This window comes from Staurois parvus, unplaced genomic scaffold, assembly GCF_062004578.1.
Source record: "Staurois parvus isolate SC_StPar_1 unplaced genomic scaffold, SC_StPar_1.0 ptg000291l, whole genome shotgun sequence".
NCBI classification, from domain to species: Eukaryota; Metazoa; Chordata; class Amphibia; order Anura; family Ranidae; genus Staurois; species Staurois parvus.
In genome coordinates, this window is record NW_028318087.1 from 7,564,848 (window position 1) to 7,580,878 (window position 16,031).

The 16,031-nt window shown below is 38.1% G+C and overlaps 1 protein-coding gene across 2 annotated transcripts in view; it reads right to left on the reverse strand.

Annotated features, from left to right (window-relative positions):
• The window catches only part of LRMDA (leucine rich melanocyte differentiation associated), a 1,105,225-nt gene that overhangs the window by 463,398 nt on the left and 625,796 nt on the right, over positions 1-16,031 (reverse strand). For both annotated transcript variants that reach the window (XM_089682571.1, XM_089682570.1), the window contains exon 3: positions 188-314. In XM_089682571.1, the coding sequence (XP_089538697.1) occupies positions 188-314 (127 nt within the window). The remainder of the gene's footprint in view (positions 1-187; positions 315-16,031) is intronic.

Consider the following 16,031-nt stretch of genomic DNA (forward strand, 5'->3'; position numbering starts at 1 on the left):
ATCATTATTCTTATTGAATTGCAGTTTAGCACTTTAAACTGTCGAGGAAGACCTCCTCGACACAGTTATACAGTCCTTTTTTTGCACAGCCATTGATTGTGTGACAATTGACTTTTCAATGTAATAATTTACTTTACATTGCCAAACTTACATTATGACATGGTAGTGATCTATGTTAAAAGGATATCTGATTCTTATTGGCAGTCAATGTGTGTAGGAATGGAAGTAAAGGGAAGCAGACATGATTTCCCAGCAGGTTGTTGTCCAATATTAGCTCTTCCAGACAAGCGAAACCCTCCAATCCATCCAAAGATCTACATGGAGAGAACACAAAGAGGAAAAGAGCATTAAAAGAAGAGTCACAACAAATACACATAAACTTCGGGATCCTAAAAAGCACAGATCCAAAGAAGACGTCCAAAACAAATTGCACTGACCATTTGGAACCCACTGGAGCAGGTTTTTTAGTTACACACAACAGTAGACCACTGCATTTATTTTTTATTTTGTGTAAGTGTGTCAACAGTGTACCATTGGGAAAATGAGAAGACACCTTCCATTTGGAAAAAAGGAGGAAGTAAAAGGAAATTTCCACTGGGGAGATGGGAGGAAGTGAAAGGCAGTCTCCCCATAGTGAGGAAAATCTTCATAATTGGAAGATTTGCCGTCTATGGCTGTGCTGGTGACAATTCAAAATGTATTTTCCTTAATTGTTTGTCATAGTGATAATTCTGAAATAGAAAGAATGAATCTCCCCAGCAAGGACACAGATAGCAATAAATAGTGAACACAAATTCTAACCTTTCCCCACTCCAACCAAAACTAAATAAAAACTTGGTTTTAGATACACTTTAATATAACTTTTTTTAAATTTGACTGGCTAACATCTTTTTATTTGCAATGGTAAGTACATGTTGCTGTTGAATAAGCTAAGTATGAAACAATAAACAACTTCAGAAATGTCAGCTGCTATGTAAAGTGTTCACACTCTATTAAGCACCTTTAAAAGGAAAACTTATATAATATGTATATGCACATGTAATACATAGTGCATTCATGACATAGAATTTCCAGTGCAAGACTGAGCACTGCAGGAGCTGTTTACTTTCACATTTTCTATCTCTATATGAGGAATCATTTGCTTGTGTGTGTCAATTTTAATTTGTACTGCTGAGCTCTGTAAACAGGCTTTATTCAACAAAGTAGCCAAAGGAAGCTTAGGAAATGTGAAAAGGAGCCAAGAGCTCTACCTGCTGGCTGATTTTTGAAAATACAAAATATTTATATGTAATAATTTATAGTTAGCTAATCTAATAAAAAAAAGAATATTACACTCATATTCCTGTTCATTATAAAGGAGGAAACGAAACACATACCAACAATACATTCCCTTTAAAACATTGTCTTTGGTTTTCTAGGCTTCATTCTATGTAGAGATAATATATTAAAACTCCTTTCAAATGCTTTTATAATCAGATCAGGCTTTTAATAGGATGCAAAGAGAGTGCCTGCCAGGATGCCCCACCCACTTTGGAACCACCTATTTAATCATAAGCTGTTGAGTCAAACTGCTGTGCACTGAGCTGCTAACCAAGCCCCAACCCTGCTCTCCAGCACAACATTCTTTGAATGCTTTGCAAAACCCAGCAGTGGCCAGTTATAAGCCAAATGTCTCACATATGTTGCATATATAAGTGTGGATCATAACAGCAGAGCTGGAAGGGAAAAATGCTTAGCTGCCCATTGTCCCACTTAAAGTAACAGAACAAAAGGCAGCACTTCATATGCTATTTAGATTAGGATAGGAAGAAATTTGATAAGAACACACCAACAGACCCTAAAAGTGTGGGAGTCTTTAGTTGTGCAGTGACTTCAATCTGTTTGCTTCCACAATACCCATTACAATGAGTACTATGAAAAGCACCCTTTTTCAAAATCTTCAGATCCACTGGGGTTAAATTAATAAAGGCAAATATGTTGGTCACTTTGCAAAGGAATTTTCACTTTGTAAGGGAATTTCCCTGAATTAAATAGTTCTGCAGTCTTTCATCATCCAATCCTGTGCAAGAAAAAATAATATTTTTTATTTTCCTTGCATGTGACTGAATATTCAATGTAAAGTAAACTTTCAACACATTCGCTAAGATAAGGGAAAATTCCCTTAAAAAGTGAAGAGCTTACTTGCTTTTAGTAAATTAACCCCACAATGTCCAAATGCTTGGGGAAAAATACACAATTTATTTTTCACCATTAACATGCAGCTAGTAATAAACTGTTAACAACACTTTTTACAACTACTTGATGACTCACTAGTAAGTGATTGTGTCCTTAAGGTACAAACTTCATAAAATATACTGTATTTATGTCTTTAACTACCAGTACACTGGTAATGTCCTGCTGGCTATTTTAATAAAGGAAGATAATTTTGTATCTTGGTGTGAGGAATTCCTGTTGCTGATACAACTGATTGCTTCAGTGGAGACAAGCCAGGACCTGAGATGTGATTGTGGTATATGGAGCCTGATCTTGCTTGGAGTGGCAATGTTAATATTTGATAGTATACTGGTAGTTTAAGACAAAGGCAATCTAGGAGTGGAACGTTTCAGAGGAATACAGCTTGTGGAATGCTTTATCAACTTGTTCCAATAGAATTATTCTGAAGCATTGAAGAGTAGGGGTGTATGGCCTAACCAATATGTATTCTACCTACATGTGATAGAAGATGAGACCTGGAGAAGGCATAGTACACACATATTAGGGATTGCCACCAGACACCACACATAAATTTGGGGCTAATTTCATGCAGATAAGGCACTAAGTGAGTTTAATTACCACCTTAATCAGTCACAGAACCTGTGTAATTAATATGTGTTTGGTTTTAAAGGGATGAGGTGGAAACCCTACCACATATGAGGTTTGAAAAGTCAACTATTGGGATGCTGGAATGGATTCACAGAAAAGAATGTTACTATGCTGTTAAATTTTTTGCAGCTTATAAATCCTTAGATTTTGCTTTTCTGCTCTGTGTTCACCTGGTGAGCTGGCCAATAACACTCCTCCTGTACTAGACTGCCCCCACTCTGAATGAAAAAGCACAGGGGCACCCAGCAATGTCAGTCCGAGGGGAGTTTTAAATGTATTAGCAGGTTTAGATACACTAACAAATTGAAGCCACACAAGCAGCTACAGCAACACTTTTTTTTCTTTTTGGATTAAGATTTTACATAACTAAAAGACGATCATTGTAAGCGCCCCTGTCAGTGGTAAATGTTTTTTTTCAACACTCTTACTGCTAAATTAGCAGAAGGTTGTTCTGATGAAAAACAGCAAACTTTCTGGATCACCAGATGAAAAAAAGAAAAGAAAGACTAAGAAAGAAAATTAATTCATCATCACATCTAAGAATCTGTAACCTGCAATATAATAAATGTTTACTTTGGGTTTAATACTGCTTTAAGTAGTACTGTTTGGACCTTGAAGAAGGGGGTACACCCTGGAAGCTTGTCCTGAAAAATTGTATTCTAGTGCAAATGAAAAAGTATCACGGACAGTACTCAATGTATATTAGTTTAAGATAGCTTACTTGCATAAAGAGCAAGCAATGCCCTGCTTGATTTGTAACCATTTGGATATCACTTACTAATTCTATAAACCACAACATTCTTGCAAGGGTGTGAAGGGCCAGAATTTGCAAGACTGGCTCAAGTACTTGTACACCCAAATCTTACATTGATTAAGATGCCTGCTTCCAAGTGCACCAGGGGTTGTACTACTCAGTTGTTTCACTCAATGCTGACCTTGAGCCTAATAAGTTTAAGTGCTAAATTAATTGTAAACTATTTCAACACAATACTATAAAAATTGAAAAAAACTATTCAGTGCAAAACCTGTGGGCACAGTCAATCAAAAGCAAACACTTTTAAAAAGCAGGAAATATTCTATGCTACATTTAATGTCTATACAGCATGGTGAACACTATAAGGTGATAGAAAAGGATAACCAACAATGTCCTAAAATCTAGTGAGATGTATTTGTCAATGTCTGGCATCTCCAAGCACCTAGTCTTTTGTAGACCCAACCTCCATTCCCAAGATAAATAAGGCTGTCACAGTTCACCTTCAATCCCTGGGCACAAATTTAAGATGTCATCCATCATTCACGCCTGAGTAAATACCAACCACCCCTCTCTGCCTACTCCCCTGCAACATCAATAAATACAGTGTAGGATTGGAGGGTATAATTTTGAGCTTAACTCATTCATAGTTTAGCAGAACTTATTGGCTGTGAATATTTATTTTATCTATGCCTGCCCAGTTTTTCTTTTTTTTAAGCCATTTGAACACTTCATAAGGCCCTCTGTTCAAAACAGTGCATCATGCCCAGTCAATAACACATTTGTGTACTATAAAGGCATCACAAAAATCAGCAATGACAATTTACATTTCCAAAGAAAAATCTAGGACAGTTTGGTATGTATAGTAAAAAATACAAAGCAACCTGATGATTTTAACTGCAAGCCAGAATACCCACTTCAGTGTTAACCAGTTAGGTAACACAATAAATGCCCAATGTTCAATGCTTTTTCTTGCAGAGGACCTTATTTATTACATTTTCTTACATAGGAACTGCCTGTGTTGACTTATAACAGCCAATCGCAATCTAGCTGAACTAAATGATGACACCTGGAATATAGCTTTTTGCTGTGAACGCAGTTAAATTATTACTGTAAACAATTTCACTGCACAGTAGATTCGTGGCTAGCACTTCTGCCTTGTAGCACTAGGGCAGTGGTTCTTAACCTTTTTGGAGGTACTGAACCCCACCAGTTTCATATGCGCATTCACCGAACCCTTCTTAATTGGAAAAATAAAATATGATTTTTAAAATTCAAAACATAGGTATATATTTATACATAGGTGCACAAAATGAACAAAACCATTAAGAACAAAGAACAAAACCATTAAAACATGATTTTCACACAAAAACAAAATAATGAATATTTACCGCAAATCAGTGTGACTTCTGCTGTTGTCTTTCAGAGGCCAGTTCAGAAATGCGCGGCATTACCTTGGCAAGTGCCACTCTCATGTCATTTTCGCAACAAAGTCTGTTCCTTTTCTTCGTCTTTATGTCCAGCATCCTCGAAAAGGATTGCTCGCAAAGATATGTTGTAACAAACGGTATGAAAATCTCCAGAGCTTTCCTAGCAATAACAGGGTACCTCACCATTTGTTGACACCAAAACGTTGAGAGCGTTGTTGATCTGAAAAGTTGCTGTTGAACCTGGCTCTGCTGAAGTTCAATGATTTCATCGAGGTATTCATCATTGACATCTGTTGTCTCAACACTAAACGTGAACGGCTGTCTCACCCATGCTGGATATGACTCTCTTGTAGGAAAGTATCCGTCGAGAGACTTTGCAAGCTCATCTAAGTGCGTGGCAATTGCTTGCTTCAGTTCCGCGGATACAGAAATGCCTCCGATTCCAGATACATCTTCGATCTTACTTACACAGTCGTCTAGCAGGGGAAAGTTTGCGAAGTTATCGTTCTCTATTCGTCGTTTCCATAACGGTAGCTTTTTTTGAAAAGCCTTCAGGTTTTCTTCCGCTTTGATGATGTTGACTCCACCGCCCTGCATCTGTTGATTGAGATGATTGAGAGCTGTGAAGATATCAGTCATGTACGCTAAAATGAGAATGAACTCAGAATTTTTGAAGCAATCTGCATGACAATGTTGGTGCTTTTGCAAAAACAGGGCTAATTCCACACGCACGGCAAAAACACGATTCAGCACCTGTCCCCGGGATAACCACCGAATGTTAGAATGGTACAAAAGCACCTCGAATTCAGATCCCATTTCTTTACACAGCTCCCTGAAGATGCGGTGCCTCAGAGCACTATTTCGCACATAGTTCACGCATTCCACTACAATTTTTAATACTTCTGCCAGTTTTGGAGGCAAGGTTTTTGTTGGCAACGCATGCCTGTGCAGAATACAATGCGTAAAAATGATGTGTGGTGCATCGGCTTTCACTAGCGCACCAAAACCAGACTTTCTTCCCAGCATGGCTGGAGCTCCATCCGAACAAACTGCAGAAACCATATCCCACGAAAGATTGTTGTCCTTGAAGAAGTCATCCACAAGTTTCTTCACATCGGCTGCCTTAGTTGTTGTTGTAAGAGGCTTACAAAATAAAAATTCTTCCTTTATCACGTCGTCTTTCACATAGCGCACGAATACTGCAAGCTGGCTTAGATTGGAAACGTCTGTGGTCTCGTCGAGTTGAAGGCTAAATTTTGCCGGGCTTGAAATCAGATCTGCAACTACTTGAGCCAAGATGTCCTTGCTCATGTCCTCTATTCTGTCGCTGATGGTGTCATTTGAAAGAGGAATTTGGGATAACTTAACTTCAGCCGCTTTTCCCAGCATGATATTCGCCATCTATAATACAGCTGGTTTTATGACCGTTTCACCAATGGTGTGTGGCTGGCCCTGCTTTGCGATCAGGTAAGCAACTTCGTACGATGCTATGAGGATCGGTTTGTTGATGGGTACAAAGCCGAGAACAGGCAGACTAGCCTTTTCATCGAATCTGGCTCTCCTCACCTTGAATTCAGCGAGCGTTGTGTTCTTGTATTTTCCATCTCCATGCTGCTTAAGAAAGTGTTCTCTTAGTTTTGCCGGTGCTAGACTAGAATTGCTCAACTTGGCATTGCAAATCATGCAGTTAGGACGCTGACTCCCATCACGTTCCCTTATACATGTGAATCCATATTGTACATATTCGTCCGACCACTTTCTTTTTTTGCTCGACATAGTTAGTATGAAGGGATTAAAATATTAAGAAAGAAATCACGTACCATTCGACTACTGGGCGCACCAAATTCCCTGCAGCACAGATAGGCCAAGCGATGTTGCGTGACCACCTGCAGCCAATGATGGACAAGCGGGGCGTGTCATCACGAATCATATGAGTCGGGTGTGGGTCTTCACCTCCGCCGAACCCGTGAGACTGACTCACCGAACCCCTGGGGTTCGATCGAACCCAGGTTAAGAAGCACTGCACTAGGGTATTTGGTTCAAATTCTAACCAGGACACTACCTGCAAGTTTGCATGTTCCCTGTGCTTGCATGGGTTGCTTTGGGATACTCTGCTTTCCTCCCACCCACCAAAGACCATGCTGGTAGGTTAACTAGTCTATTGTCTAAATCGGCCCTGGTATGTATGAATACGAGTTAGGGACCTTAGATTGTAAGTTCCTCAAGGGCAGGGACTGATGTGAATGTACTATATATATATATATATATATATATATATATATATATATATATATATACACAGTTGTGTTCAAAATAGTAGCAGTCAGACATCACTAACCTGATTAATCACTGTTTTTGGTAGAAATGATATTTATACATGGCAAATAATTTACTAGCAGGTGTAGTAGAATAATAGAAATCCAACAGACCCAACAGTCATGACATGCATGCTGCTCTTTCTGTGTAATTGAATCACTAATTGAAAGGGCCGAGTTCAAAATAATAGCAGTGTGGAGTTCTAATAGTGAGGTCATTCATTCTTTGAAAAACAGGTGGCAATTATTGCCTTTATTTAAGGAAGGAAGGCAGCAAATGTTGTACATGCTGGTTACAGTGCATTTCTCTCTGAAATTCTGAGGAAAATGGGTCGTTCCAGACATTGTTCAGAAGAACAGCGTACCATGATTAAAAAGTTGATTGGAGAGGGGAAAACATATAAAGAAGTGCAGAAAATGATAGGCTGTTCAGCTAAAATGATCGCAAATGCTTTAAAATGGCAACCAAAACCTAAAAGACATGGAAGAAAGCGAAAAACTACCATTTGAATGGATAGAAGAATAGTCAAAATAGCAAGGACTCAGCCAACAATCAGCTCCAGGAAGATCAAAGAAGGTCTAAAGTTACCTGTGAGTACTGTTACAATTAGAAGACGCCTATGTGAAGCCAAGCTATCTGCAAGAAGCCCCCGCAAAGTTCCACTGTTGAAAAAAAGACATGTGCTGAAGAGGTTACAATTGGCCAAAGAGCACATTGACTGGCCTAGAGAGAAATGGCGCAACATTTTGTGGACTGATGAAAGTATGATTGTTCTTTTTGGGTCTAGTGACCGGAGACAGTTTGTCAGACGACCCTCAAACACTGAATTCAAGCCACAGTGAAGACAGTGAAGCATGGTTGCGCAAGCATCATGATATGGGGATGTTTCTCATACTACGGTGTTGGGCCTATTTATCGCATACCAGGGATCATGGATCAGTTTGAATACATCAGAATACTTGAAGAGGTCATGCTGCCTTATGCTGAAGAGGAATTGCCCTTGAAATGGGTGTTCCAACAAGACAATGACTCCAAACACACCAGTAAACATCTTGGTTCCAGACCAATAAGATTGACGTTATGGAGTGGCCAGCCCAATCCGCAGATCTTAATCCAATAGAAAACTTGTGGGGTGACATCAAAAATGCAGTTTCTGAGGCAAAACCAAGAAATAGAGAACTGTAGAATGTAGTCCAATCATCCTGGGCTGGAATACCTGTTCACAGGTGCCAGAAGTTGGTTGACTCCATGCAACACAGATGTACAGCAGTTCTCAGAATCAGTGCTTAAACAACTAAATATTGATTAAGCGATTCAAAGGAAAGCAAAATCTGCAAACATTTTTCAGTTTATATAGTGAATGTTTGAGTTTGTAAAGAAGAATACAAACACTGCTATTTTTTTGAACAGTCTAATATTCACTTTTCTTCAAATTTTTCTGAGGAACAACACAAATTTGATATATTTTTCTTCATGTTTTGATTTGGAATAGAATGTGTAGTGTTCCCGATGCATTTGTGTGTCTAAAAATAAAAGCTATTACAAGGATTTTGAGCTTTATTCACTTTTTTCAACACACTGCTATTATTTTGAACACATCTGTATATATATATATATATATATATATATATATATCACTTTGGAAATTGATGTGTCCTAGCATGTATGTGTGGAAGGGACCTCAGATTGTAAGCTCCTTGAATGCAGGAACTGATGTGATTGTATGTAAAACACTTCAAAAACTGTTAGTGATATATGAATATCTGAAATAAATAAGGTCTAGTGTGAGGCTCAAATACAGAAAAACACAACTTTTGTTCTAAGTACAACATCAACAATGTTACAGAATGTATTTGAATTTCCACAGTTAGAAATGTTCATAAAAGCAATGCAAAGGGAAGTGAAGATGTGTAAGTGCACAGCACCACAGGAAAAGGTTAGATTTCAATTTACTTGAGTCAGATCAGTGAAAACATAATTCTCATTGGTTGTGGCATGTGAATGCACATTGTGCTATATTTTGTGTTGTGCCTGAGAATATGATTACATAAGAGACTTAATAGAGTGCTGGTAATAAGGTGCTGCTTACATCTCCAAATGAATCTAAGATGGCTGTCCTATGATATGAATAGACATACTATGCTAGCCATCTACAGCTTGAATTTCGGGTCATGAGTGGCACTGCCAGCACCACCGAAATATCAACTGATTCAGGAGGAAAATCATATCTGTGTGCCAGCACTAGATTTATTGAAGGTTACAACTTAATAGATAGGATAATCTAGGATAGGTCTGTAATCAACATCTGATGTTAAGATATTGATAAAACTGCAAAAGTTAGGCAGGCCATAAATTATGTGATTTTATTTTCTGCAACTACAGGTTAAGTGTTGATAGGGGAATCCCTCCTGTGGAGCTATTGTGTTCTCCAGGTGGGGAGCATGCCTGCAGGGAAAACACAATGTTTACTGCTTGCAGTTATAACCACTGGCAATAACTGCATGCTAAAAATCTGACATGCTGGTTGTACCCAAATTGATCAATGGATTGACATGGGTACAATCAGCCTGCCTGACACCAGTCCCTGCTGAACCGGCCGAGATTCGATCCATCTATGGATGGCTTAATGTGTTGCTAATCCCATGACTCTGCATTCACTATATCTGGTCTCCCACAGTACACAGAACAAGGAAATGCGGTTATTTTAGTACATATAAACTGATAAATACCTTTTCTCATCAGCAGTATATAGCAGTCTTGCGACTTCTATCAGTGTCCAACAGAGCACTAGCTATTCTTGTAGGAGGAGTTTTCATTCTGTTCTAACTGTCCTATGAGGCTGCATCACACCTGACTCTCTGTCGGGACAGTGCTGATTAGCCCTGTACTAATCACATGCACTCCCCCACCCACAAAAAAGTCACTAGAAATACACATCAAACAGAGCATATGCAGACTTGCCACTGCTGCTCTAACTATGGCAGATGAATTGGGGACAGCAAAAGAAGGGGATGATCAGAGAAGACAGGATCAAACGGCCTTTTTACACAATACAGAGGGTTACCCCCTTAGGTTCCACAGTAAGTATAACAAAAATGCTTTTCTACATATACAGACTGATTTTATTGTTGTGGGTTTAGTAAGACTTTAAATAGTATATTTAATAAGGCTCTCAGGTTTTTCAAATTAGGCACCTACATCTTTATGATAGAATTCTGAAATTAGGTGATTATAAAGTGTATATCGTCTATGTTCCAAGACGTGTACCCCTTTCATGATGTAAAGTTCACCATGCATTTCACACACTTCCATGCACTTGTTACTAATACAAATGGAAAAATTCCGACCCCGATACCAGATCATGCACAGTATGCAAGGAAGAATAACCTTAACCACTTCCATACCGGGCACTTTTACCCCCTTCCTGCCCAGGCCAATTTTCAGGTTTCAGCGCTCTCACGCTTTGAATGACAATTGCACGGTCATACAACATTGTACCCAAACTAAAATTTTATTATTTTTTTCACACAACTAGAGCTTTCTTTTGGTGGTATTTAATCACCACTGGGGTTTTTATTTTTTGCTAAATTAACAAAGACCGAACATTTTGAAAAAAAAAACACGTTTTTCTTTGTTTCTGTTATAAAAATTTGCAAATAGGCCAAGATGTATTCTACTACATTTCTTTGGTGAAAATAACCCAAAGTAGTATTTATTATTTAGTCTGTAGGAAAGTTATAGAGTTCACAAACTATGGGATATATCTGAAAATCAATCAGTCCTGAAGTACTGACAGCCAATCTAATTTCTTGAGGTCCAAGAATGTCAGAACAGTACAAATATCCCCCAAATGACCCCCTTTTGCAAAGTAGACAGTCTGACGTATTTCACAACAGGCATGGCAAGTTTTTTGCAGTTGTAATTTTTTTGTCATAATTTTTTGGAAAATGAAGAAATTAAAAAAATAATTTTCACTATTTTTGTTTTTTACATACCGTCAGCAGTGCAGTACAGCGTCATCATATAACTGGCATGGCGGTGATCAGGGACACTGACTGGTGACAGTATGAACATTTTTTTAAATTTTTTTATTATTTTTAATTTTTTATTACATTTTTTCTCTCTTTTTAAGATTTTTTTTCATATTGCACTATGACCAAAGTAGTATAATGTTACCATAGTAACATTGTACTACTTTGGGGAAGTGATCAGTATTTTTTTTTTTTTTTTTACACAATTTGCTTATAGCAAAGAATTACTTTGCATTCAGGCATTTACCTGAATGAAATCAATTCATTCAGGGTTATTTTTTTGTGATTAGCTGTGATTTGGCCACGGCTAATCACATGACACAGCTGGGCTGTGATTGGCCCAGCTTGTGCATGTGATCACTGTGACCATTCACAGCTAGACACACTTGTATACAATGGATGGCAAGAAAGGAAGCCATCCATTGTATACAACTCTCATGTGACCTGCTGTGATTGGTCACAGCAGGTCACATGGTACTGGCAACGGGGCCAGTACACAGATCTGTCATCGGCCGTGTCCGAGGTACACGGCCGGTGACAGATCTCGCTACTGCGCGGCCCTGCGGGAATGCGCATTGCACTTCCAGAAAGGACGCCATATGACGTCCACTCGGAGGGACGAGCTGTTCGCCTGGCCACCATCTGGCTATAGGCCGGACGGCAACTGGTTAAAATGGACCAAAAATTAAGTTCTGATAGATCGCTTCAGGCGGGTGCATTTTGAAGTTATAGCTACATAAACATTAAAAATAAGTGCCAATATTGTTTAAAATCCAGTAATACACTGTCTTGCCTTGTCTGCACATGCTCAGTTGCTCTCTATTCTCGGCACTGTGCCTAAAACCACAGCAACTGGGGCTGATCAGCTGACAGCTTTAACATTTACTGTTACTGAGGAGGGAAGAAAGCAACAGGAAAGACTGTGCAGAGGGAACACAGATTAGGGAGGGGGAAAAGAAAACCAGGAGAGGTTAGAGGATAAATTCTGCTGCCAGGGACACACAAAAGAGCTAAACTTACAAGGATAGTGTCGTATTTTATCTCCCTGATATTCTCTCTGTTCTCCCTCATCAGCTGCCTGTGAACTTCCAACTCTGTAAAGCTTCTGTCAGCCTTCCTCTCTATCTGAGCCAATACATACAATCAAAGTTGGAAATGAACATATTTTAATTGAAAAAAGTGACATATAGTTTTTGAAACCAAGAAGAGGGGGAATTTTCCAAAAAGGAAGTGACTGATCTGGGCTTTAACAAAATGGCAGCTTCCAGCAAGAAGAAACATGAGCAATTCTGGAGGCAATTTACAGCACACAGCCATTTTGGTAGCATATTTATCAATGTGGAACATATTTTTTTGTTAAAGAACATTATTTGTTATCAAACTGCTATGGGTCAAGTTCTGGTTTAATGAATTGTAGTATAGTTTGGACCTCATTCAGTTTATTCCTTTAAATTATTCCACATTTATGCATGTGCCCCAGAAAACACCAGCATGATATCCCTATAAATTTTGCCAAATTGGGACCAAACAACAATTTGATATCTTGAGGGTTGTATAACAGAACAAGGTAAATAAAGTATTGAAGTAAACGAACATCAATAATTACTTTGGACGATTAAAGGTTCTGAGATGCAGAATAAGAAAGCGGTTATTGTGTACAATTGCCGGGTTTACAAATACATGTTCCCCTGTTTTGTTATTTTCTGCTCTTTTAAAAGACAGTCACATTCCAGGGTCACCTAATAACTCTCTTCATGTCCGAACACACTGTTATGCACTTTGAGGTCTACGGTTAATTTTTGTTATTATAGAACTGAAGCATCTGGTTTTGCAGTATATAATTTCAAATGAAAATACATACATGCAGTTATTACCCATGGGGATGTTTTATCATTTTTTTCCTTTTTGACATTTTCAATAAGGTTATAAGGTTATGCAAAGTGCGGGAACCCATAGATATAATCAGATTTTAGCCCACTGGAGTTAGAAAAATTCTGCACTTTTGCTTTTAGCTTCAATGTACAAGTCTACCTACGTATGTGCCAAACAAGAACAAAATGTTTGAATACTATATGCAAGGATGTACTCAGTGCTATAAATCAAATGAACAAAAACCAAAATTATAGATGCACTTGAAAAAATAAAATACAAATGCTTGGCATATAATTCTCTAAATATTGTGGAGTTATTGTGAAAAAATAATGTAAATAAACACTCCAGTGTTGTATTGCTCATAATCAATAATAAGACAAACAATAATATTGATATATGTGCACAAATCAACAAATTAATAGTGACCCAAAAAAAGTCCAAAGAAAATGTCTCTCAATGATCAAAATATACATGTTAAGATGGATAACCATGTCCACAATATTCATTAAGATGTATAACCAAGTGGCACATGTGCCGACCACCGCAAAACACACTGCCTCTTACCGAATATCTAGACTCCAAATTATAGGTGGTCTAACAATGCATAATGCTGTATATGTATTGCTTGATTACTCTCTCAGCATGGGGAACAGATGTCACATATCTCTAGTATTTCCACTCCTTTCTCTCCCCCTTTGTTTGATCCGCTAAAAATTTTGGTCAAAAGGATAAGGCTCCAAATAGTGCAATACTGCTAAATATTTTAATAAAATATATTAAAATCTAATTACAAACATCAAAAAATACAAGCATGTGGATCAAAACGCCACTGGTGTCGGCTCCAGACAGGCGTGGGTGATGTCAGCACAATCTCCACCCAGCCCCAACAAACGTTTCATCTCAATAGACGTTGTCAAGGGGATCAGCTGATGTTACATAGGACCTTGAAATTCTACATGATGGGCTTGCAGCTTGTCTGTGCTTGGCTATATCTTGGGATAATTGTATTAAACAATATTTTTCAAAGGCAATAAAAGAACAATAAATGCTCTAAGCTGTGGCCATGTCCTGGATTAGAACTCATACTGTACAGTTGCATTTTACATGTTACATTGAAAAGGCCTGAGTATGTCTGTTTGATAAGTTCAGAAAATACCTGTTAATCTTGACAGAAATTATATGAGCTCATCACTGCAACAGCACTCTCTGTCTGTGCTGTTTCCTATCAATTACATTGTCATTATCTAGCTGCAAGAACTACAGAGAAATGTAAGGTTGCTATAGCCATTATGAGAAGGGCAGGGTTCTGGGGTCCTATCTTCTTTCTGTTGTCCGGATACAGAATGGTAAGTAAGCGTTGTCATCACAGGACTGGAAGTGTGTTACCAAGTAAAATTAAAAGAAAAAAAAACTAATTCAGTCACCACATCTAAGGACTGGTAAACTGCAATAGATTTTTGGTTATATACAGTATGCTTTAAAGTGTTAGTAAAAATACAAAAACTACACCATCTCTTTAATGGTTGACCCTGGCTGTGCCCCTCCTGCTGACTGTAAACTGACCACGCTAAGTATGGCAGCCACTCCATGCTAATGTGGTCAGTTTACATCTTCTGACATCCTGCTTTTAGTTACAGGCACACTGTGCACCTGTATCTTCTATGGTCAGTGTAAAGCCTCCCTTCACAGATTCCTTCTACCTAACTGACGGTGGCTTCCCCAGCCAGCTGTTCCACTCTTCCCACTGTGAAACCTTGGTAATGAGAATGCTCGGTGGCAAACGTCACTTCCTACAATGACGTGGTGAACACACACACCTGCAGGTGTGTGAATTGTTCTGACATGAACAGTGATCACATAACCTGCCTTTTTAAGCTGGAAAACAAATAAATGGCAATTGTTTTTTAATAATCAGATAGATTTATAAAACAGAATATATTTATGTGCTCAAAAATGTGTATGCGATATCTAAACTATACAAGTACTTTAATGAAGTGTTAACCACTTGAGCTCCGGAAGGTTTTACCCCCTTGGGAGCACTTAGCACTTTAACTGGTAATTGTGCGGTAATGTAACACTATACCTAAATTAAATTTGTATAATTTTTCACACAAATAGAGCTTTATTTTTGTAGTATTTGATAACCACTGGCTTTTTTTATTTTTATTATATAAATGAAAAAAGACCAACAATTAAAAAAAAAAACAAGATTTTTCACTTTCTCCTATAAAACATATCCAAGTAAAAGAAATCTAATTTCTTTATAAATTTAGGCCAAAATGTATTCTGCTACATGTCTTTCGTAAAAAAAAAAATTAAATAAGTGTATATTGATTGGTGTGCATGAAAGTTATAGCATCTACAAACTATGGTATATACAGTATACTGTAATGTTTATTTTTTTTTATTTTTTTATACTTGCCGGTAATGGTGGTGATCAGCAACTTACAGTACTGTGATGGTGTGGCAAGCAATCTGACACTTACTGATGCTGGCTGGGAGGTACACTGACTGACAGTTATATTACCAGTGATGCTAATACAGTGATGCTATACACTGTTGCTGCATTAATGAGAAGGGGTTAACATCTAGGGGCTATCAAAGGGTTAACTGTGTGCCTAACAATGTATACAGTCTGTAACATGCTGCTTTCTACTAAATATCCGTTTGTTTCTTTTCTCTGCTCTGCAAGGAGAATAAACAGATTGTTCCCTCTGTACAGAGCCCCGTGTGTTTGTCAACACAGGGCTCTATGCTATGATTGGACAC